The sequence below is a fragment of the Dunckerocampus dactyliophorus genome, chromosome 3 (genome assembly GCF_027744805.1).
Source record: "Dunckerocampus dactyliophorus isolate RoL2022-P2 chromosome 3, RoL_Ddac_1.1, whole genome shotgun sequence".
Lineage (NCBI taxonomy): Eukaryota > Metazoa > Chordata > Actinopteri > Syngnathiformes > Syngnathidae > Dunckerocampus > Dunckerocampus dactyliophorus.
In genome coordinates this window covers 22,662,723-22,689,385 of record NC_072821.1, presented here as the reverse complement: position 1 = coordinate 22,689,385, position 26,663 = coordinate 22,662,723, and the positions used below count along the sequence as shown (strand labels likewise).

The window sequence follows — 26,663 nt, the reverse complement described above, 5'->3', positions numbered from 1 at the left end:
GACAATCACAGTTGCATGACAGCTGCATATGAGTGACGGAAAAATACTACAAGAGGCAGACACACAATAGATGCATTGCTCACACTCACACAACTCTCACTTCAGATTCAGATTCAGATTCAGATTCAAGAGTTTTATTGTCATGTGCATGGTAAAACAGCAGTTATACTATGCAATGAAAATCTTATTCCGTTCATACTCCCAAGAAAAGAAAGGAAACACAAGAAAGAATAAGAACATAAGAAACATAAACACATAAACATATATACCAATAAATTAAGCAACAACAACAGAAGAGACATTAATACAAGCAAATAATACAAATAAACAAATAAATAAATAAATAAATAAATAAATAAATAAATAAATAAAGTGCTATGAGTGTGCGCGTGTGTTGCGTGCGGCGTGTGCGAGTGCTTCGTTGATAAGCCTGATGGCCTGTGGGTAAAAGCTGTTTGCCAGCCTTGTGGTCCTGGACTTCAAACTCCTGTAGCGTCTGCCTGACGGTAGGAGTGTGAATAATGAGTGTTGTGGATGTGTGCTGTCCTTGATGAGGTTGTGTGTTCTTCGTAGGACTCTAGATTTATAAATGTCTTGCAGTGAGGGGAGGGCTGCCCCAACAATGTTCTGTGAGATCTTGATCACCCGCTGGAGTGCCTTCCTATCACGTGTTGTACAGTTACCGTACCAAACAGTGATGGAGGCGGTAAGGACACTTTTGATAGTGCATCTGTAGAAGCAACTCAGGATTGTGGTGGACATGCCAAATTTCCTCAGTCTTCTCAGGAAGTACAGTCTCCTTTGGGACTTCTTCAGAATTTGTTGGGTGTTGTGAGACCAGGTGAGGTCCTCGCTGATGTGTGTGCCAAGGAACTTGAAGGTTTTCACCCTCTCCACCTCAGTCTCATCAATAAACAGGGGTCTATGCGGCTCCTTTTCCCTTGTTCTTGGGTCGATGATCATCTCTTTAGTCTTATCTGTATTGAGAAGGAGATTGTTATCACGACACCAAGCTATGAGGTCCGCCACCTCTCTTCTGTATGATGTTTCAACACCACCAGTGATCAGTCCGATGACTGTAGTGTCATCCGCAAATTTAATGATGCTGGTGTTGTTCTGGGAGGCCACGCAATCGTAGGTGAAGAGCGTGTAGAGGAGTGGACTCAGCACACACCCCTGTGGGGTCCCAGTGCTCACAATTCTTGAGCTGGATGTATGGTTGTGGACTCTGACTGACTGGGGTCTGCCTGTGAGAAAGTTAAACACCCAGTTACAGAGGGAGGGAGACAGGCCAAGTGTGAGGAGCTTATTTGTGAGTTTGTGGGGGCAGACTGTATTAAAAGCAGAGCTATAGTCTATAAATAGCATTCTGACGTATGTGTCCTGGCCCTGTAGGTGAGAAAGGGCTGTGTGGATGGCAGTGTTGACTGCATCATCCGTGGACCGGTTCTGGCGATATGCAAACTGTAGAGGGTCCACAGTTGCCGCCGGGATGCTCTTTTTGATGTGGGTCATGACTAATCTTTCAAAGCACTTCATAACAATAGGAGTGAGTGCTATAGGGCGATAGTCATTCAAGCAGGTCACGTTGCTCTTCTTGGGTACGGGCACTATGGTGGTGGACTTAAAGCAGGTCGGTACAGATGCTTGTGCAAGCGACAGGTTAAATATGTCAGCAAGCACATCAGCCAGCTCTGATGAGCAAACCCGAAGTGCACGTCCTGAGATGTTGTCTGGCCCTGCTGCTTTTCGTGGGTTTGTTTTGTTTAGAACCCTGCGCACATCAGCTGATGTCACCATGAGAGGTGAGTCCTGTGTGCTCCCCAGGTTCAGCCACCCTCTCTGCTCATCAGGAGTTTGGGTGTCAAAGCGGGCATAGAACTCGTTCAGCTCATCTGGAAGTGTGGAATGGCTGGACGTGGCTACGCTACTCTGCTGTCGATAGTCTGTGATGTGCTGGAGCCCCGCCCACATGCGCCGAGGGTCTGAGGTGGAATAGTAGCCCTCCAGCTTCTGTCTGTACTGTCTTTTGGCCTCCCGTATGGACCTCCTCAGGTCATATCTGGCCTTTTTGTAGTCATCAGCGGTGCCCATGACAAATGCAGTCGAACGAGCACGTAGCTTAGCCCTTACATCACAGTTCATCCACTGTTTTTGGTTAGGGTATTTTCTGTAATACTTGGTGGTGGTAACAGTCTCTATACATGTGCTAATGTAGCCAGTAACAGCAGAAGCATATTCATCCAAATCAACAGTACAATCTTCCCTCCCCGCTGCAGTTTTAAACACATCCCAGTTTGTGCAGCCAAAGCAGTCCTGAAGTACTTGATCAGTTTCTTCATTCCACACTTTAACTGCTGTACGTACAGGGGGAGCTTTTTTGAGAAGTTGTCTGTACGTTGGATAAAGGAATATAGAGATGTGGTCAGCCTTACCAAAGTGGGGTCTTGGAACAGCCTTCAAAGCACCTTTCATGTTGCAGTAGACTTGGTCCAGGATGTTATTTTCCCTTGTGGGAAAGCTCACATGCTGGTAATATTTGGGGAGGACAGTCCTGAGGTTACAGTGGTTGAAATCGCCAGATATAATAAATACAGCGTCTGGGTGTTTGGTCTCGTGTTTATCAATGATGTCATGCAGGAGGCCTAGTGCATTAGCAGTGTTAGCTCGTGGTGGGATGTAAACAGCAGTTAAATACACAGCGCTAAACTCACGAGGCAAATAAAAAGGTCTGCATTTCACCATCAGAAGCTCAATGTCCTGCGAGCAGTGCTTTTCCATCGTCTGTACGTCTGTGCACCACCGTTTGTTTACGTAAACACAGACACCGCCACCTCTGTGTTTACCAGACGCTAAAGTCCGATCTCCCCGGTAAGCAGCAAATGATTCCAACTGGATCGCCGAGTCCGGTATATCCTCCGTCAGCCAGGTTTCTGTGAAGGTGAGGACACAGCATTCCCTGATCTCACGTTGAGCTGTAATCCTTGCTCGTAGTTCGTCCATCTTGTTTTCAAGAGAGCGGACGTTGGCTAGCAGCAGGCTTGGTAGCGGTGGCCTCGTCGCTCTAGCTTTTAGCCTAGCATGCAGGCCGGCTCGCTTGCCTCGTTTACGCCTCGGATGCTTTGCTCGCCGGGTATTCAGCTCACCAGGCCCGCAGGCTGCTGCGTTCTCTCGGCGCAGAAGAAAGGCAAAGTCTGAGAGGCTAAATGAAAGTTCGTGGTGAACCCTGCCGATGTTCAAAAGTGTCTCTCTGTTGTAATGTACTGCGTGAGTGTGTTGAATGTCCAAAATGAACAATAAAATAGCAAAAAATAGAAAAACACGGGAGAGTGTCACAGAGACGTCTGCCACGGAGGGCGCCATCTTTGATCTCTTCGACGCAAACTTGACTTTCACTTTCTAGAGGGGTGCGGCAACTGCTATAGACTCTGTGTACTTTCTTTCTGGGCTCTTTCCTCAAGCTTCCTCATGGATGAAAAGAGCCCAGCACTGTAACCTAATATCCATCCATCCATTTTCTATACGGCTTCTCCTCTTTAGGGTCGCGGGGGCATGCTGGAGCCTATCCCAGCTGACTTTGGGCGACAGGCGGGGTACACCCTGGACTGGTCGCCAGCCAATCGCAGGGCACACTCACATTCATACCTATGGACAATTTAGAGTTTCCCATTAACCTGACATGCATGTTTTTGGAATGTGGGAGGAAACCGGAGTACCCAGAAAAAACCCACGCACGCACGGGGAGAACATGCAAACTCCACACAGAAATGCCCAAGGGAGAATTGAACCCAGGTCTTCCCGATCTCCAGACTGTTACTGTGTTGGCCAACATGCTAACCACTAGACCACCGTGCAGCCCGTAACCTAATATATTGCTCTTATTTTTTAATACAATTTGAAAACTTTGTACATTGTGTGATCATCATCAGAAAAAATAACCTTTATAGGTGGATAGTGGTTCTTTAGAGGTAGGAACCTTTAACACAGGTCGCAGAGGGAACGGTTTAAGGGAGACACATTACAGAAAGTGAGCTGAGCCTGTGTGTGTAATGATGATTACACCCGCTGCTGAAGTTTACAGTAAAGTTTGAGTTAGCAAGTATACAGCTCTAACTGTCCACTCTTTAAAGTCAAGTTTGTAACGAACTAGAGTGAAACAGAATCCGTGGCTCTTTCGGCCCTTCCACTCCTCCCTCCACTTATCACTGTGTTCACCAACAATAGTCTTTAATAACGGCAAAAGTGATGTTAAATGTTCATTTATGCATTTAATTCAACATTTATATGTATTTTGCATTGTTTTCTACATGTAAAACTATAATTTTTCTTTGCAAAAAGTGTTATGTGTTGATATTTTTGGGTGTCTGGAACGGATTAATTGGATTTACATTATTATGGGAAAATTGTTTTTCGTATGTTTTGGTTTTTGTCTGACCTTTTGGAACGGATTAATGACGAAACCAGAGGTTCCGCTGTACATTCAATTCACTTTAATTCCGTTGTATTGACAGTAGTACTGGCAACGCAAACTTCATTTAAATACCAGGCAAAAGTCTAGGTAAATGTACAGCATCGTAAATGATCATAATAGCCTGCTGTTAATTCAAACGTTAAATTAGGAGGTTGTTAATAGTGTTTTAAAGTCATATCAGATTCAGGAGTCCAGACATAAGACTGTATCAGATGCCAATGACAAAATGAATGCATCTGGACATGGTACCTTGCAGGAGCAAATAGTGCATAGGTCAAAGCCGGGTTTCCAGTCTTCTCTGTTCCTTCTGATGCCTTCTTCCTGTGGACAGTCCCCAGTGCATCCTGGACCTGATGTGCACACACAGTCGTAGCCTCCTGGTAGATTCACACACACACTGTCATTCCAGCAGGTGTGTGTCTGCAAACTGCACTCATCGACATCTACAAAGCAGACAGAAAGCAAGAGCATTGACCCATACAGTATGCATGAATGTTATTATACAAATGTAGAAGATGTATGTAAATCAATTATCATTGACTGTGTATCTATGGGATGGCATATTGATGCATGTGGTTGGCATGGTTGTCTCCAGTTTCCTCCTACAGTCCAAAAACGTGCATGTTAGCTTATTAGAGACTCTAAAGGTGTAAATGCGAGTGGGAAAAGTTCGTGTAAATGTGCCCTGAGATTGGCTGGCGACCAATCCAAGGTTTACACCTCCCAAAGATACAGTATATAACAAATCCAACATAAAGCTCTTAACATCGTCTTACCATATCCAATCCTTTGAGCCGAGTCTGGGGGTAGACTCAGCTCAAAGGCCCCAGAACTACGTATTTGAAGTCCCTTCCTGTATTGCTGCATTTGTGCTGTATGGTTCTCTGTCTGCTGTACAGCAAAGTGACGTATAGTGAAGTTTAACATCATAAAAACAGTATACTGTCGTCCCTCATAATAGTGCAGTTCGATTATCGCTCCCTCGCTCTATCGCAGTTTTTGAAAAATTAACCAATTAATAAATGATCGCTTTTTCATGGTTGACTATGGCGTAATTATTAGGTAAAAAATATTGAAAGACAAATGTATATGTAGTATTCTGGCTACTGGCTACTAGGTGGCTACTAGTAATGTCCCATTATTGAAACATTCGATGACCGTCACACTGCATGGAGTCATAGCATGTCTGACAGGTTAGAGTGAAAAGAAGTTCTCCTCCCATTTAATGTGGATGTGGTAAGTTTTTGGCTTCTTTGTCCTTCTTCCCACTCCATTTTCAACCCCTTCTTAAGTTCAGAATGTAAATAAATTGGAGGCTAACTAGTTAGCTTGCTATCTTGCTAATGGTCAAAGCCATGGCCGTCTTTTGTGTCCCTGCAGTGATCCCGTAGGCTGTGCATAACTGTTGAGCAATGTGTTGCAAACAAAGAATAATAGGAGTGTAAAGGTGACTATAGGTATGTCTAATAATGGTAAAGGTTGTATTTAGAAAGTTATAAACAGGTTTTCTATGCTCTACAAAAATATTCCATTTATTAAAATCGAATATTACTTCAAATAAATAAATTCACTTATTGTGGTAGAGTCTGAAACCAGTTAACTGATAAACGCGGGATGACTGTACCTCCAAACAATCTGCTTGGTGGCAAGGTGCCAGGGATGCACCTGATGTTCTATCAGGCCATGGCTATTGAAAATTGTTATTATCATACCAGTACATAGTGTTCTGAGGGCAAACATAATCTCACTCCAAAAGAAGCTGTCCACTGGAGGAAAAAAAAACTGTGGTCACACATTGACTGCGCCCACTCAGCTCTTGGGTCTATGTCAAAATAAAAATGCTTTTGTAATAGTGTCATCTTAGTTGTTCAATCATATGCAGCAGCTTCTCCATTGTCTTTACACAGTGAGGCACAACATGAGTTATCAATTTGCTTTTGATTTCATTAGCCTACCAGTGGTTCTCAATTATTTTTTGTCATGCTCCCACTGGAGGACATCAATGTTTTTGCGCCCACCCCCAATTTGAAATACTATTGAGAAACTGATACTGAGCATTACTGTGTTTTGGCATTGTTCTATTTGGAATTCTTTTGTGTCATTGGTAGGTGTACCTAATGAAATGGGCTTTAAGTGTATGCTGTCCCTTTGTCTGGCAGCATTTGCATTGTGGTCCTCCAACTGTCTTACTAATTCAGCAACAACCAGGAACCTGTAGAGGCTCAGCTAAGATGTTAATTCTTTCGATTATATTTGCTTTTGCCAAACCTAATGTGACAACCTGCCCCAAATGATGAGATTAGCGCCATCTGCCGTTTGGATGCTAATTTTTGTCAGTTAATTGCCACAATAATGTTAAAAAAGCTAAACATAAGCAACATACAGAATAAGTAGAAATAAGTATTGGCCGGAGTTATTCACATACAGTCCAGAGTACAGTTGCAATTGGCAGGCATCGGCATTGGCATTGGGATGACGCCCGGTTCATGTTGTGGCCACACTCGCCATAACAATACACTGTGCAATACACAATACACTTCTGAATACACACACTAATTGTTTACAGAATCACATTTGCAGGAGAAGTAGCCAGAGGACAACAGCTCAGCAGAGAACGTATTGGTCCCCCGACAGACTATTTACATACACTACATGAAATCCCCATTAGCTGGTAGGACATGCACCTCTGCTGCTGAAGGATTAATGCTTGTCATGCTACATTCACCACATTTCGCCAGAAGCTGCTTCTTGCAGATGACACACACTCAGATTTGTTAACTGTGAAAGAAAGACTGAAACGCAAAAGTCATTTGGAGAATGCAGCTGAGCACAACCAACCAAATGGAAAACCAAAAATTCACAAATCAGTGCACCAATATCGTACACAATGAAAATGCCTATTCAAACACATACATTTTGTGGGTACATAATGCAAATTCATCTAGCTATGTGAGTAATTTAAAAGTATCACACATCTCTGCATAGGTGACTTGTTATTATAGTATTTCTGACACAAGTTTCCATATTTCAGAAGAGAAAGAGAAAAGAACGTGATGCATATGCATTGTTATGCAGGGAGACAGTGGATTTTAGAATATATTACTCTTCTTTGTGCAAAACCTTTCTATTAAAGCCACACACTTTTCCCCAAAGCATTAGGCATATTAAATGTATTTTGAGATGCAGCCCATGTAGCTCTCAGTCAAGCAAGGAGCAAGGCTTGCAGCTGCTCCCATCCTCAACACCTGAATACAATGTGCAACACAATGCTATTCATCATCATGCAATACTACATGCAAATGACTTGAGGGCAAATGCAAGTATAAGCTATATTCCTCATGTTCTTGAATGAATTCCAAAGTCAGTCTGTTCAGTCTTGCACAAATAGGAAAATGTGGTTTTGACAACATGGTGCCTGTCACTCCATGTTGAATCTACAACATTTCAGGGTGCACTTAAGGGTGTACTCACACTAGACCATTTGTAGTGTGCTGGACCTGGCTAAAATTCCCCATCCCTCTCCTGATCCCCACCGGCCCGGATTCACATTTTACATTTGAGTCCGTTTGCTTGTCCCATCATTTTTATTCTATTGTATTACTAATTTCTTAGACTTTTTGGACTATTTCTAGTCTTATTTAGACACATTATGAATATTTTGAATAAGGTTGCAGATGTCAATTACTTGCAAGAAGAGCGATCACATTAATTAAATGACATGTTCTGCAGTTTCTATGACTTTGGAATGTTTCCATTCTTATATGGAGTTGTTCTGATGATAGAATTTGCAGAAGGTTGCTGCTGTCATTAATTTTTGTGAGAGCGGTGATTGCATGGATTAAATTAAACTTTATTACTTTATTACTTACTTACTATTTATTATTACTATTATTGTACATTGTTTCTTTTATAAATGATGTCGCTTATCATTAACAATCTGCAAGCAATGTTCGCAGTGCAGTAATTCCATGACTCTGCTATGTTGCTCCTGCATGTGTGTGTGCATGGAAATGTGCCGTGACCTAGACCACCTCTTCCTGCCAAAAGATTCAGTGTGCTCCCACTAGCCGAACATTCAATGCTTTTAGTGTTAAGTGGGCTCAGGGATGGTACAATTGGCCCAATGCGATTGTGCCCTAAAACAAAACTCCTGGTAGTCCCTCCCCCATTTGTTATTGAATATGAACGATACAGAAAAACAAAGACATGTGGTAAGGCTCATGGTTGTTGAGGCACTGACTCCTTTGGAGTTTTTAAACAATTTTAATATAGGTAGTAAAAAATTTGCTTCCAAATACAGTACTTATTTTATGACTTGAAATCCTTTTGTGGTCTGACCTTTTATTTGTACATGAAGTACATTCACTCTATCCTTTTCCAGGAAAAGCTCCGATACTTTGTTGTAAAAGTCTGATCACCTTCTGTTGAGCTTGGATAGATGGTTCTCCATCTTTCTCCATCAGACTTCTCAACGAAGCACTCACACACGCCGCACGCAACACACGCACACATTCATAGCACTTTTATTTATTTACTTATTTATTTATTCATTTATTTGTATTATTTATTTGTATTAATGTCTCTTCTGTTGTTGTTGCTTAATTTATTGGTATTAATGTTTCTTATGTTCTTATTCTTTCTTGTGTTTTCTTTCTTTTCTTGGGAGAATGAACAGAATAAGAATTTCATTGCATAGTATAACTGCCTGTTTTACTATGCATATGACAATAAAACTCTTGAATCTTGAATCTTGGCAGTCAAATTCACTCATTTACTCAGCATACAAATATATTTGATGCATTTGACTTGTTACTAAAGTTAGTTATAACTGGCAGTGCTGTTTATGTATTTCTTTTCCTCTCTGTAGAAGGACGGCAGCGACAAGCACAGAACAGCTCACGCACGCCCCTGCACCTTCATGGTACTGCAGCTGCTCGGGCGTGGGCCATTTCTGTATGCCTGATTAACAAGACTAATGATGTCACACATACATTAAACACATTAGACGAGCTGTCGAAAGTCATGTGGTATAATAACTGTTTCTGCAAATATTATGCTGTGATAGCGACGTACTGACAAGCTGACAAACAGAAGTCATAATCCAACTTAGTATACTGAGTGAAGAGGCTCAGCTCGCCCACTTAAGCTGAGGGGAGAAACTTGCCGCAGCCTTGCCTCACGTTTCTGCTCTGTATTTGATCAGGAAATGTGCAAATTCAGTGATTTTAATATCGTAAACAAACTATTTGAATCATACAGATAATACATGTATAACAAATATGAACATTTATTGTATGCTATCATTATTGTTATTTATTTTCTTGATGATCTGCCTCCTATGACCGGACATCACCGACTGAAAACAAGTGAAGAACTGTCAGGTCTTTATATTGCAAAATGTACTCCACTGAACAACTGAAATATTGTGGAAAAGGCAAGAGAATATGTTATCTGTTTCGTTGCACAGTAAAGGCTCGTTCACATGGCCAAAATTGATATTTACCTACCAGCTAATTTTCTTATAAAGGTTGGTATTCTAGGGCAAGGATCTCTAACCAGTCGCTCGGGAGCTACCAGCTGATTTTGAGTACCTCAAAGAATATTTGCCTCAACTCTTAGTATTTTCATAACTCTTCAATTATGCCTTTATTTAATGCCACTTTACTTCAACACAACTGATCTGTATAATATATCTGGATAGCTCATACGTCGCACGCCGCCGTGCAAGCCGCTGAAGCCACAGAGACGGCATCTTACCGCTCACATCTCGACCACATTCGCACAGCGTACATATTGTACAAAGCAGATGAAGAGGCTCGCAGAACATCTATATTTTAAATGAAAAAGCGGGGAGATTCTCCCATTCCTTCAAGTAATGCAACCTTCGTCCCTTAAAAACGATTTGATATGTTATTCTCTATCTTTTGGCTATATTAAATGTACTTTTTCCCCTTCCAATTCTCATTGCCTTTGGGACAAAATTCTACTCTGCACCCTGGCTCAGCACTCCCCTATAGCAATGCATAGTTTTACTCCTCTAAAAAGAGATTTTAATTTTAACTGCATATCCCATCCCTTTTTTTCCACTAAAATCTATGGTCCTTTACTTTTTTTTTCTTACTTTCATACGATTCACTATGCTCTCATCTGTACAAAATATGAATCATAAAAGAGAGTTTTAAGTTTTAAAAGCATTTAACATTTTGCAGATTTTTTTTGCTGATTTTTTTTGTTTGTGTTATGAAATAGAAATTTTCTGATGTAGAAATATATTTTAACAAAAACCACAGGAATAATATGTGATAACCATAATGTGTAATAACCATAAACACATACACCCACACACACACAGAAAAAAACAACAACACTGAAACAAAACCATAAGTGCATGGCTCAGATCAAGGGTACCCTTTGCTGTCTTCAACTTCACTTGAGTAGTATTTGAAATTGTTGTTCTAACAATGTGTACTATCCCCATCACTCTGACGTTTATAGAGTGAGGAAGCTTACCAAACCATAAATTAAGCCTGTTCATGTTTTTATTTTGCGCTAGCACGGCTATGTTGTAAAAAAAAGTGTCTATATTTGGACATTGAAATGTTACATGTAAAGCATGTCTACTTCTGTTGTGAAATTAACAATATTTTCTCTGATAATTTTGTCATGATTTCTACTTAGAATTAAAGAATGATGTCTGAAATTGGTTTCTAATGTCTTTTATGCAAATATTCTCAGTGTAAAAAAAATAACTGTCGTGTAATCATTAGTGAAAAGTACATAACCTTCGTGTCCGCCTGCCGATGAAAATTTTGAAGAACATAATTCCATGGAGAAACAAACCCCATGATGATTACAATGGTATATATGCATGAAATGATTACTCAACTCTGCAACTAAAGTGATTTTTTTGTGTATAAAAGAGTAAAATAAGATTATTTGAACAAAAGTCTAACACCGAGTGGACACCGAGTTATGTACATTACATTTAAGAAAGAGTGAACTTCGGAGGGTTGCTATGGGAAATGGAAGATGTCTCGAGCTCTGGTATGTTGTGTGTGTTTTGCAATGTTTGAAGTTTGTGTTGATAACATTACCAAGGTCTATGCACGAGTTAAAAATGTTAAAATTTAACACTTGGATACCCTTGATCTGAGCCATGCACATATGCTTTGGGTAAGACAAGACGTTGTTTGCAATCTCAAACATACCCATATGCATGTTCAGTAATATTATTTTCCAGAAAATATCATATGAATAAATGAATGAATGACTGACGTAAAAGGATTACGTCAGTCATTCAGCAGCAAAAAAAAAAAAAAATTGTTGTTTATCTAAATGAAGGGTCATGCCGGGTCAATTGTACGCAAACTGGCTTGCTAAGTGCACTGTATACAATGCCTGGTAAGCATCATGGAAACACTGAGATTTTCTCATTCCTTCAAGTAACGCAACCTTCATCCCTTAAAAAAATACATATATCATGATATAACAAAAAAGTACGTAAATTTCCTCTTAGCTATTATAGAGCTATATAAACGTATCAATTCTGGACATACATTTAATCAGAGGAATTTTACACGATCGAAAATATCTGAGAGATCGACAGTGCAAAACCCTTAAATTATCAATCATAAATCTACATTTCGATCATACTTACAGGTGAAATGTTCGTCCACAGCCTTTGAACTGGCGATTTGTGCAGTTAATAGCTGCACATGAAGGCATCTTAAGGCAAAATTTGTGTCCAATCCGAATTAATAAAAGAAGTTCACCACGAATGCAAAAGCTTGTCCGAGAAGTGGTTCTTGCGAGTGGCAATATGGCGGCCGTGTGGCTTCACAAGTCATCGACAATGAGCTATCCAGATACATAATACAGATCAGTGCTTCAACATAGCATAAAGACAATGACCACAACTGTTTCAGTTGAGATCTGCTTCGTAAATAAAGTACAATTCAAATGTTGCCAGTCACGAATGAAACTAAAAGAAATGCATACTGAACTTATAGGTGTCAAATTAAATAATTAATTTAATAAGTCAATTACAGTCATATTTAGTGTGTTATTTTTTTTATTGTGTTAATCTATTTTTTTATGTGACTTTACTGCTCCTGCTTTGGTGGAGGATTCGCCCAACTGTGTTGCTACAACCGGACATCACTGGACCTCAGCTGTTTCAGTGTTCAATAATTGTATTGAAAAGTTGAAAAGTGTTCTTACTGTTTTTGATGTGCTAACATCTACGCTTCATATGGACCTGATGTTTTACTTTTTTTTTCCCTAATTATTTGGAGATTGATAAAAGAACACAACAGCATTCCCCCCAGTGATCGAAACTAAACATTGCAGGCAGCACTAGGAGGGAGGCTCAAATACAACAGAACGTAAATGGCTATATGTGTTCAAGTCTGTTAAAAACACTGACTTTGCAAAGCCACTTTTTGATATCAATATTTCTGCCACAATAATGACTTTAAATAAAAATACCTCGGAGTGAGGGCTTTTCTCAGCAATTTTTAGGTGAGATTAAAAAAAAAGAGGCTCATTGGATTAATCAAATGCTAAGGCTGTCAAAATTTTAATAAAATTAATCAGTTTTCAAATGAATTAATCATGATTAATCACCATTTGCAACTATGTGTGAAGTGTGCCCTTTTTACTGTATTTTAAGAACAAAAAGATAAATGACAGGACATAATTGTAGATATTTGTATGTATTAACAGCTCTAAATGCACCGAAAATTTAAATCAAGCTAAAAGATAGCACACGTCTGAAAATCTATTCACCTAACACTAGTCTCTTTAATAGTAGCAGAACATTTGAATTACACTTTGTTATTATGAGCCATTGGGGGTTGCGTTCAAAGACACCACATAATTTTTAAAGTTGAATTAACTGTTCGGATGTTTTGTTTTGTTAGATGCAGAATATGTTTATAAAAGAGTGTCAGACTCTGTGAGGGGTGGGTTGACATGGTGCGCATGCATTATTACGCACAAAAATGTAACATAATTAATGAAAAAAATGAGTTACCGCCATTAATGTGCAATTTTTGACAGCCTCATTAATTTTACAGATCATAATTCATCTCTCCATTTTTTAAATCTCTTGACAGAACTGACTGAAATACAAGATACGTACAATACAGATTAACAAAATGTTGTTTTTGTTGATGTTTTCATGCAAAATGTGAGTTGTGGCTACAACATTTTGCTGATGTTGCGGAAAAACAAGCTTATTCAGTTTGGTTGGGTTGCAATAAGATGTGAAAATAATGTTACAAAAAGGAGTCGCCATTTTTATTTTGGAAAAGTAGCTCTCAAAAGAAAAAAGTTCGGAGACCAAATTAGAATTGGGACTAACATGCATGTTGTACTATGCTTCTTCAAATGTCATATGATTGCACTATGTTTCTCCTAATTTCATATGAATAATGCATTGCGTTTGTTTTTTTTTTACCATGTTAAATCATTCAGCTATGTTTCTCTCTGTAAGTGTTGTGACTCAACCCCAATGTCTTTGTTGCAATCACAATACACAACAGGAGGCCGGGTTGATGGAGCACAACTTTTCTGGTTCTTCCCTTATACTTCAATACTTTCAACTTACAGTTGACTGAATAAACCTAATATGATTTGATTGGAAAATGTTCTACGTTTAATCACTGACAAACATGCTGATTGTGTTGTTGTTCAGTGATTTTGTATTTAACAAAAAAAAAAAAAATCAAATACAGCCCATTTATTCTCGCTCCTCTCTGAATGAATATTGGAAAGCCAAGTTTTATTGATTGTTGCTTGCCATAAAGTCACTGATTTGTAAAATAACTGAATGTTTTAAAATGTGACCACTGGTCCATTGGTTAAAACTGTTTCATCACAGCTGTGCCCTTCAGTTTTCTGGTCCTCGCCGTGTACAATCATGGACATTAGGTTCAGTGAAGACTCTTTGTCAGTGCGTGTGAATGGTTCATTCATTTTCTGCGCCGCTTAATCCTCATAGGGTTGCGAGGGTATGCTGGAGCCTATCCCAGCTGACTTTGGGCGAGAGGCGGGGTACACCCTGAACTGGTTGCCAGCCAATGGCAGGGCACTTATAGACAAACCACGGGGAGAAAATGCAAACTCCACACAGTGCCCAACGGGGATTCTTCCAGATCTCCTGACTGTGTGGCTAACCACTATGCCGCCGTGCGGCCCGTGTGAATGGTTGTCTGTGTTACTGTGTCAACCTTGTTACTGACTGATGATCAGTCCAGGGTGTACTGTATGTACAGTACCTCCCAAAGTGGGATAAAAATGGGTTCTGAAACTGCATGATTGTTGGCACCTTTACCCAACTTGCACTGTGTAGCAGCTGATCCTAACTGGCACAGGTAAAGCCTCCTGTTTCCCACGTAAGGCAATTAGTTTGACATTTGACAGTAGAGACAATGGTGACAGAAATAAAATGCCCATGTTTCAGGCTAAAATCAATACCAACACCCTGATAAAAACAAGAAAGTGTTGTGCATCACTTGTGGTGTTTTTCAAGCGAGGACGTGCAGACATAACATTATCAAAAGGTGGACCAGCAAGTATGAATCCCCAGGTGTTGCAGCATACATGACTGCCGACGAGGCTGAGCAAAATATTTAAATGCTGCACTTCATTCTATTGTTGCGGACCAGCTACTGCGATCGTAAAACACATTTTTTGTTATTTACAGTGTTCCCTTGTTTAACGCGGGGGATTAGGTTCCAGAAAATACCCGTGTAAGTGAAATCAGTGTAGAAGAAGTTGATTTTTTCGTTCATTATACATTTTTTTGTTTACAGGATATAAACTCTTTCCTATAAAAAGAAATATATGATAGCTTTTAGAAATAACACATTTAATTTTAATGATCAATCTACACAAGAAGTTATTAACGGTGACTCACGCATATTTTACAGTTCCCCTGAGCGTGTGTCTTCGGCTTCGTCCTGGCACGTCTCCGCTGTAGCGTTTTTTTCCGCTGAAGTCCTTGGTGCAGGTGTCTTTTTCCGTGTGAAGAACATAGTAATGGGTAGTTGTTGGCGCTCTTTTTTTCTTCCGGCCAGAATATTCTTATAAACAGACATGCCCCCTTCCATTATATTTGAGAACTGTAATGTCCCATTCTTGTGCAGCTCGCTTAAGTTCATTGGCCATTCTCACCATGGTTGGCAAGCAATCAAGTGTTAGTCCATCCTCCTCTTCTTTATCAACACTTGTGTCCTCTTCTTCCTCATCCTCACTTGGTGGCTTCCTCAGTCAGCGGTTGTGAGTGGGCATCAATCAGGGCATTAATGTAATCAGGAGACATATCATTAAAGCATTAAAGTCATATTATTGACATTGTGAGTTTTGTTGGGGAGAAACAAACATACAGCACTATAGAGCCACACTGCTAGTGGTCGAACAATTGGGCAGCCTACAGTCCCCTAGCCAATCGGGAAGCAGAACATAATGCGTGTTCTCCCTTAGCGAATCAGGTGTTGTAGAGCCTGACAGCGGTCGGTATGAAGGACCTGCGGAACCTCTCCTTCTTACACCGTGGGTGTAACAGTCTGCTGCTGAAGGAGCTGCTAAGGGAACCCACAGTGTCATGTAGCGGGTGAGAGGTGTTGTCCATGATGGATGTCAGCTTAGCCAACATCCTTCTCTCCCCCACTTCCTCCACGGAGTCCAGAGGACTGTCCAGGACAGAGCTCGCTCTCCTGATCAGCCTATTGATCCTGCTCCTGTCCCTGTCCGTGCTGCCCTATATGCATAGTGGCAAGCCACGGCACTGTTATGACATCAGACAGAGGCAGAGTGTAGTGTCCCCACAGAGCCACACAGAGGCTGACACTCTTTTATAACTTCATTCTGACCTGAACACATCAATAGAAGTGCAATTCCAGCACCACATGTCTCTCCAACTCACAAACATGTCTCGAGTTCCTTTGTCATCAGAACAACACTTCCTCATTGTCACTAGACGACAGCGAGAGGCATTCATGGACACACCGAAGATCACGACAACATACAGTAATAATAAGTGGATATTCTTATCAATCACTTAATAACGCTCAATGCGGAAGTACAATTGGCTGCATTTAAGTATGCTTGGAAAATACACTCAAAACATGTGAATCCAACTTCAATCACATGGTGTCTTTGAACACAACCCCTCATAATAACATGTTCATTATGCTAACTTTCAAATTTAAATTTCAGTTAATATGGAGCTGTTAATAGCTACAAATATATATAGAACTATGTCATTTTTCATTCATTTTCTATGCCGCTTAATCCTCATTAAGGTCGCGGGGGTAAGCCTACCCCAACTGACTTTGGGCCAGAGGCAGGGTACACCCTGGACTGGTTGCCAGCCAATCGCAGAAACTGGCAGAAATTCTGTCCGATCATTTATTTTTCTTTCAATAAAATATAGGGTTTATTTCAGACATTGGTGCAAATTTTCATTAATCATGATTAATTAATTTGGAAACCATGATTAATCTGATTTAAAAATGTTAAAAATTTGACAGCCATACACAATATATAGATATATAATAATAATAATATTAGAATAAACTCCTGATCAAAATCTTAAGACCAGTTAAAAAATTGCTAGAATTTGCATTTTGCACATTTGGATCCTAATGAGGTTTTAAGTAGAGCTACAGCATGCAAAAATGAGAAGGGGCAGTGAGACAAAAAGCATTTTCAAAAAGTAATTTATTGAAAACAACAATTAAACTGAAATAGGCTGTTTATGTTTGTTAAAAACATAAATGACTTTAGAAAGCTACGTTTTGTTATATGTGAATATTTTCATCTGCCACAATAATGTAATTCATTGAAATGAAAACACCTCAGAGTGAGGATTTTTCTCATCCTTTTTAGGTGAGATTTAAAAAATAGATTAATTAGATCAATTAATTACAGCTCAGAATTAATCTCCATTGTTTTAAATCTCTCAACAACACTATGGCATAATAGACACTGAAGAAATACGACCAAGTGGAAGTAGAGTTTGAAACTGTACATAGGGGAATTGAGACTTGAAGCACAATCATCCAATTGTCAAGCCTTCACTCCCCCAACTCATACATCAAATACATTGATTTTTGTACAGTATTTTGTTTTCATCTATCAACACACTTCAGTTTGTGTGCCTGCATCATATGTGCACAAGACACTTTCGCCTCACGCCTTTATTGGAAGATGTTTACTCATGCAAATTCATACCACCTGGTCCTCACCAATTTATAAGGAAATTAATCTAAGAACACAGGTGTGATCATTTCAGCAGGTTAAGAATATGTCACGATCAATGTTCCCTTTATGCTGCATGTGTGCTCCCGCGTTGTCAGCGCTCAGCAACTCCATGCAACACATCAACTAAAATACACCTTGAACTGTAAATACAATAAACAGATCATTTATTCTGTGCCATTTGAACTGCATCTCAGTGAGTGACAGGTGACAAGTGCCAACAACAGATAAAACAATGACCAACAATGTCTAGCCAATGAAAAGATTCAGTTAATACGTATTTACTTATGCAGCCTTTAACAGGGTATTATGCGGACGTACTACATGCCACTGTTTTGCAGGTTAACTAATGCTGCGTCGAAGTTAAGAGAGGTAAATGCTTCTTGCTAACCATGTTTAATTATTATGGCTAAACTAACGGGCATCGGCACATCCGCTCACCAAGCCAAAGTAAAAAAGAAAAGCTGTTATTTTATGATGGAATGGCTGTCGGAGTACATGTGAACAAAAGAATAAGAGGTGAAACTGGGTGAGTTTTTCTTTTCCGTGTGAGAAAGGGCTGCTCTGAGAAACATGTTGTGAAGCCAAAGCAGCAAGCGTGTTAAGACAGGGAAAAGTGTGACTGAATGTGTGGCATAACCATGTATGCTTTACTGGCATGCTTTTGTTTTGAAGCCCAGACTAGTGTTATGGCAAGTTTGCCCAAGTGTCGGTGCTTTCTGAGGTTAAGAATTATTTTTTTGGACAAAATTAAAGATATACAGTAATCCCTCGCGGTTCATTGAATTCAAACCCAACCATGATAACTGAATTTCCTCAAGATAGAATTCCTTCTTTATACATTAAATATTCTTGTTGTTACAGCATAGAAAACCTGTGTACGACCTTCTAAATACATTTTTTAAAATTATTAGAGCCCTCTAGACATGAAATAACACGGCAATGTCTCGAATAGTTGACATAAATACGAGTAAATAAGCCATTTAAGACATACTGTATATGAGACACATGCTTGTGTGGCGGGTGGACAGGAAGTGACGTCGGGGGTTCAGAGTCGAGTTTTAGCTTGGCTTGGGTTACGGCTGCAACAGTAGACCATGTTTTTATTAGGGATTTTTATTAGGGATTATTGTGCCTGATAATTCAAACCTGCAATAAAAGCCTGTTGTCCTGGCGATCAAGTCTGGTGCTTGTGTGTCTCACCTAACATTACAGTAACATTACTGACACCAAGTGACCACTACTTATCATTCACAGTGTCTTTGAATGCGTCTTCTGAATGCCTTATAATTGTATTTTAGTTCATTTAACCATTTTTATACTTGAAAATGCTTAATTTAAGGAAATAATATGTCAAATTGTCTTCAATATGCATATTTCTTGTCTAATAATAGGCTGTATTTAACCATAAAACAGCATTATGTATTCATTAACATACTCTATTTTTGAAAACATGTGAAATTCTAAGTGGTGAGGGACAACAAATCTGGCGTCAATATCAAGTACATTTCCAGGTTGGACTAGTGCCAGAACAGGCGGCTGCAAAACAGCCAGCAAAAAGTAAAATAAGGAAATAAGTATACATAATTAACAAAATAAATGGTAAACTATAAAATACATTGAAAATTAAACCATAAACTAGAGTTTTTCTACAAGATGCAGATCTTTAATTGTATGGACAGTTCCAAGGTTTTTTTTGTCTGAGGTTGAGAATAAAGACCGCTAAATTGTGGAATACACTTTGCCGTCTGTTTCAACCCACACATATACAAAATACGACAGAATGGAAGTTACTACCTCGAGTTCTCAGGTTTTGGACAGGTGTGACACTACAGTGTGCACATGTGATGTTGCTCACAGAGGTCCAAGGAATTCTCAGGAGGTTTATGTGTATGCTCAGACGCAACATTAGGGGAACACTGGTCATGATTCTTTTTTTTTATTTTATTTTTTTTTATCTCTACATAAAAATTGCAGTCTCTGGATTTTGCTTTTATTTTCGTTAATAAATTTCAGTTGTAACTGTCAAATTGGAAGAAGGATATGCTTCTCAGTTTAACGACAGTTCACAGCCAAACATGCCTTCTGTCAAGTCGAGTGTGTAAGCGGATCTCAAATACAAGTGACTGAGAAAGCCAGAGTGGCAGTATTCAGAATTTTAGTCCGACCTTGCGTGACATGGAACCATTTTTTATTTGTGAGGCCATACACATGCACAGGCTGGTTAGATACTACTTGAAGCAGTGATAAGAATGCTTTGAACTCACCAGTGCAGGAGCTGCCATCAAGCAGATAGGAGCCATTGTCATGAAAACCAGTTCTGCATTCACAGTGGTACCATCCAGGCAGGTTGACACAGCGGGAGTGGTTGTGACACTCAATCAGGCCCTCTGCGCACTCGTCAATATCTGAAGACACATACACACACATAGCCGCACATATTTGGTTATGACCATGACATTACTGTGCTGTTATTGTCTTGCTGAATCGCAACAGTGAAGGCAAATCCCCTCAAACTGCCACATACTGTCACAACATTGGAAGCTGGGCCAGCGGCTGCCCACATTAGATGCCAAAGAATCTCTGAAGCTTTTCTAACACAACAGCGTAGAAAGCATACACTCTTTCTACCCTGCTTGCTTTGTTTCCCTCAAGTGGTGTAAATACACATGCCCAGCCCCGAGGTAGTAGGTCGGAGAGTAAGTCTCTCTCATCCATTATGTATCATGCGGATTCTGCTCCTCATCTGAAGCTCTTTCCCTTCTGGTTATAAAACCTGACCTGCTCATACACCAAGATAGTTAAATCATGACCCCCAGTCACACTTTCGTTTACCTAAATGCAGACAGTGACCAACAGGGCAAGGAAGACCTCATTAACGTCCATATTTGTGTCTTCTCTTCTACGTTATGGTAAAACCTGGGAAGTATAATGTTTAGGGAGTAATTATTTCCACAATACATTAGCATGATGTCATTACATGCATAACAATAAACATTTTGCCAGATGGTATCAAACATCGATATCTAAAATGAACAACACAAATGGTCAGCTGTAAATATATCATACATTAATATAATCACATTATCATTATCACCATATATCAGTAGAAACACACACCTAGCATTTCAGCAGCCTGGCAGGAAACAAAACTTTGAGATCCTTTGGTACATGCTTTGACTGGGAAAAAAATAGCTCCATCTGGTGTACAAATATCAAAATAAAAAATTAAAGGCCAAATTGAAAACTTAACATAAAGGACTGAAATGAATGTTTAACACCTGCTGACAAAATAAAATGTAAAAAATGACTGTTGACCTCACCTACCTACCATAAAAAAATGATGCCTGTCAATGTGTCAATAGCAATTACTGTTGACCTCAGCCACCTCAAGCATCTTGCATCCAATATCATTCACAAACAAAAATTAATAGTGCTGACAGAATAATAGGTCAGGCAAAACTGTGCCTGGTGGAGCACTGAAAAGGAACGTAGAACACATTTGAGCCCAGCTATCTCCCAAATTTTGTAATTAAGATAATATTCACAATGTTGGTATCTTGCTTTGATGTGTGAGTGTAAAAATACAGTGGGTGTCCGCACGTTCGCAATTCAGCATTCGTGGCCCTGCAAATGTGAGGATGTGTGGTAAAAAAAAAAAAAAAAAAAACAGACAATATATATATTTTCCCCCTGAAAATAGGCCGTTTTTTCCATAGAAAACACGTCATTCACCCTAGTTTGGTAGCTATTTATGAATACAATGAACCCTAAGATAGCATCAAAATTTACTCCAAATTTTGCCTTTGTTTGCGTACATTTTCCAATATGACACTCGTCTTGTCGTGTTATCATCCTTGTTAGCACCTTTAGCTTGCTAACAAAATGCTAACCGAAACCGTAAGTCAACTCGCCCATCTATGATGTAATCGGCAGTTGACACTCCAAAATGTTAACTAGCTTTACAATTACATATACAAATACATAGTTTTACATGGATAAAACAACTGGGTTAAATGAACATTTAAGGTTACTTTTACCTTCAATAAAAATGTGTCTTTGGGAACAGTCAGGTCTTAAATGAAGGTAAAAGTAACCTTAAATGTTAACTTGTACCTTTCATTCATCATTTATATGTTTTTATATGCATTTCAAATTGTTTTCTGCATGTAAACCTATCATTCTAAAACTATGAAAACCTGTTTTGTGTTAACACTTTTGGCTTTTTGGAACGCATTAACTGGATTTGCATTATTTTTTATGGAAAAAATTGACTCGGTTAGCATCCGTTTCGGTTAGAGTTGGGCTTTCTGGAACAAATTGATGAGGCTATCGAAGGTTCCACTGTATCTTGCTTTGATGTATGAGACTAATAACACTGGAGTACACATTAGTAATTAGTGATTCAGCATTTGCGGGCATGCAAATTTGTGGATTTTTGGTCAAATTGTGTTTTTCCTGAAAAAAAAACACATCTCATTCACCCCAATTTGGTAATAACTTACAAATACACGATAATACAGGTAAAATGTAAAGGATGTACTGTATGTACCACTGCTTTTACATGTTTATGTCTCTATCCTTCACTGCTAATGTTTTTTCATCAAGCGTTGAGCTCTCGCAGTATGTTCAACGGGCTTTGAATGGACTATAGTTGCTATGAGACACCCATGACTTCAATTCAACTGTTCTACTGAGAAACATTCTAATTCATCATTGGTGCGTACCGAAACATTTAACTTCAAATGTGTGAGCCATATTTAAGAACTTGATTGTGCGTTTGGCATTTAATGTGTTAGAGTCCGTTCCTACTGAACAATGCGAATTGAAGAGACAGGGTTCTGCAGCCGAAATTAATGTAATAATTCCCATAGTCACTTTTATTGCAAATCAACATCAAGCTTGCCAGACGGTTTGGAGAGGTCGGAGCGAGCTGCGTGTTTTCCAGTTGACATTTTTACGGGTGTATCAGTTACTCACAGACTTTTGCCATTTACTGGTAGGCGGGAATCTACCGTACATATACATACTGTGATAAAAATCTAATGAAGTTGTTAAAAAAACCCTCAAATGCTATGTTGTTCTTTTAGAATAAAGTCGAACATACAGTACAACCAAGCCGCAGTAACTACATTTAAGCCTCTTTGAAGAACACAAACTGAGACACACATTTATCTGTGTAAACATTACAAAAAGACACTTGGGTCGAGCTGTTTGGAAACCTTTCGTTTCTGTTGTGCTCTGGCCTGATAAAGTAATATGTGTCCGCTGCCTGGGGGGCTGCCCTCCATCACCCCCGCAGGTCAGAGATGCACCGATAGATTCTCTTTCTAATTTGTGACTGCTGGCTGAAGGAAGCCAACACTTCAACAAATGAACACCACCCTGTGTGCATCAGTGTGCTTATGTCACATGCACAAAGTACTCTGTATTCAGAGACGATAATCACGCCAAATCTACTCACTGATTTTCATAAACTTTGAGGAGGATTAAGGTACAGGTATTTGCCAAGGAAGAAGCCATGTCATTTTGGTGAGACATACAGTGGGATTAAAAAGTATGTGAACCCTTTCGAATTTCTTACATTTTTGCATAAATTGGTTGTAAAATGTACTCCGATCTTCATTTAAATCACAAGAATAAGTCTGTTTAAACGAATACCACACAAACAATGATATGTTTTCATATTTTTAAAGAGCATAACATGTAAGTAACATTCACAGGACAGGGAAGAAAAAGTAAGTGAACCCTTGGATTTGATAATAGCTGGTTGACCCCCCCTTTGGCAGAAATAACCTCAACCAATGTTTCCTGTAGTTGCAAATCAGACGTACACAAGCATCAGGACAGTTGTAGGACCATTCCTCTTTACAAAACGATTGCAGTTCAGAAAGGTCCCTGGGATATCTGGTGTGAATAGCTCTCTTGAGGTCATGCCACAGTATCTCAATTGGGCTGAGGTCCGGACTTTGACTGGGCCACTCCAGAGCACGTACTGTATTTTCTTCTTCTGAGGCCGTTCTGTTGTTGATTTGCTTCTGTGTTTTGCATCATTGTCCTGCTGCAACACCCATCCTTTTTGATCTTCAACTGTTGCAGAGGTGACCTCAGAGCTCTTTTGAGCGAGGCATGGTGCACATCAGGCTGTACTTCTTGACAAGAGACAATTTTAAACTGGTATGTATTTTCTATTAGCTCTTGGGGCATCCATAGCCTAGAGGTTCACTTATTTTTTACTGCCTGTTCTGTGAATGTTTACATTGTGAATGTTTAATAAAAATATGAAAAGATATAGTGTATTTTCTGGACACACTTTTTAATGTGGTTTGGCTGGTCCTGCGACTTATACGCCAAAACGACTTGTATATGTTTTTTTTTTTTCCACACTGGCAGCCACGAGAGGGCGCTCTAGGCTTGTGTGCCAGTATCTGCTATTCCTATCATTCCTGCATCACTGAAAATTTACAATGCAAACATCAACATATAAAGACAACTTGAGAAAGACGGAACACCAATGCCCCCCAAAAGAAAACCATATTCTGCAGATTACAAGCTGCAAGTAAACTAGTTATTTTATGTTGTTTAGGCTTTAGTTATCTGAATAACTGTTAATATATTACGTTAACATACCACCTATTCACGTTACGTTAACAGACGCCTATTTGGCCTGTTGTTCTCCATGTTATTGTTATCTATAACGTGCCTTTCAAGATGAAACGTCTGTTCTTGGACTTTGATTTTATGAAATAAATTTCCCCCCAAAAATGCGACTTGCAGTCCAGTGCGACTTATATATTATTTTTTCTTCTTCATTGTGCATGTTTGGTTGGTGCGACTCACAATACGAGGACTTTCATTTCAGGTGAACACAAAACAGTGATTTGATGGTTTTTATTTTGTATCCATAGTGTGTACACAGCTCAAAAAAAGCCATGCTAAATCCCTACGCCTCATAAACAAATACATGTTCTGCCTTCACACAATCAACACTGCCAGTTGAGTACATTCAATAACACAATATGAATTAACCGAGGGAGAATCTGAGCGTCACTCAGCATGGCTACTGTATCTCCACAACACATCGCTTCTCTTGGAGCTAGCTGTATTACTCATGAGCTTCAAGGAAAACTGCACTTTTTTTGGAATTCTGCCCATCATCCACAAGCCTCATGTGAGACATGAACACACATCTTTCTCTTTTTTGTGCCTTCTAAAAATGTAAAAACAGATAAAAAGAGGCAGCTCATTACTGCACGTAATACGACACACCTATTCCGCCTACCAAAGCCGTTATTAAAACACCTCCAAAAACCTCCAACAACGTTTTATTGTTTTATATACATGCTGTGACCATGTAGTAAGTGGTACATTCATGATAACATGTAATACGTACAGTATTTTACCATACATTTTAAGCATTACTGGAACGTCCTTCCTAGGTGCATTGATTTCACATACACTATCTTCACATACACTTTTAGAACACCCAGATTTTGTATTTATTGTAATTCAAGTTGTTCAAGTTCAGTGAATAGCTTGAAATGGTACAAAGATAAGTGGCAAACCGCCAGAGGTAAAAAAAAAAAAGGTAAGGTTTCCGAAAAATGAAAAATAATATATATTTCAGAATTATACAAAAAGGCCTTTTTCAGGGACCACAAAATGGGTCAACAATTTAAAGCTGTTCTGAAGCAATGTAGGTTGATCAAGCCTTGGCAGTTGATGCTACTAATTCCTACAGGTGTTCCAACTTTTCTGGGGTACTTACAGCTTCCTCTATCCGCATAAAAGCAGTGTTTGAAACACACTGTGGTACTGTACCCTCATGAGCATCTTTTGAACAGCATTGTACTGCAGAAAGTAATGTGCTGCTACAAAAATGGCAACAAAAAAACAATTAAAAATGGAAGCAAAAAACACCATCTTAACACTTAAAAATGTAGGTATTTCCTCCAGAGAAATTGAGCTGTTTTGACAAACTTTTGACCGGTAGTGTAGCAACATAGAAACAAACATTACACCTAGCGTTGATTTTTCCAAATTCAAAAATACAAACACAGCAGCAGCTCCAATATGTAGCGTTAACTTTTGGTAGTGGTCTGATGCATTATGAGTGTGGCGCTGACACGCTGTGAAGGAATATGTGATGAAGCTAGTGACTAGTTTGCCTATAGCTACCCGGTGTGGTGTGGCGAGGTGTCACTACGCCAGCAACGTAGTTCTTCGGCGTAACAACGTTAATAACAGTAATAATAAAAATGTTGCAGTAGCTTGATTAATATGCATGTCACATTATGTAAATGGAGTGTTTTGGGCGTTTTTTTCAGAAGGGGCATTCTTAGCCGTCTGTTTTTATCTGTTTTTATATCTTCAAAACGCACAGAAAAGAGAAAGACATATGTGTTTATGTCTCACATATGGATTGTGGATGGGCAACATTTTGTAAAAAGTGCAGTTTTTCCCAAATGTGCCTGACTGTTGTGAGCTTCACCACATGTTTAGTGTGATTAAAGATCATGGCATTATAACATCTATAATGAGTCATAATCATGTTGTCTTGGCTGGCTTTTTATCGAGACAAATGAAGAAGGATGTATGAAGAAGTGTACTTGCAAATAAAAACAAAACAATAAAGCCGAGTAACTGTGGCAGCAAACTAACAATGCTCCTGCACTACATCTTTCTCCATCATATCAGAAAAGTGCCTGTGTGGCTACTCCATTTCTTCATGAAAAGCAGGTTGAATAGACTTCCTGTGTAGACACATTATAGATGTTTCTCTCTTAAAGTGCCATTGGTCAGCACATTCAACATGTTTACATTTAATCAAAACTGTATATGAAGCATGACAAAGATCCCTACATTTAAAATCTGCATCTCATCTGGATATCTACCACTGATGTAGTCATTAAAGCTCCCAACACTG

At 39.3% G+C, this 26,663-nt stretch overlaps 1 protein-coding gene across 1 annotated transcript in view; it reads right to left on the bottom strand.

Annotated features, from left to right (window-relative positions):
• Positions 1 to 26,663, bottom strand: part of LOC129178161 (protein kinase C-binding protein NELL1-like) — a 288,999-nt gene that overhangs the window by 11,304 nt on the left and 251,032 nt on the right. The window contains exons 16-17 of the mRNA XM_054770107.1: positions 20,005 to 20,145; positions 4,721 to 4,914 (exon numbers count right to left, since the gene is read on the bottom strand). Coding sequence (XP_054626082.1) covers positions 4,721 to 4,914; positions 20,005 to 20,145 — 335 coding nt within the window. The remainder of the gene's footprint in view (positions 1 to 4,720; positions 4,915 to 20,004; positions 20,146 to 26,663) is intronic.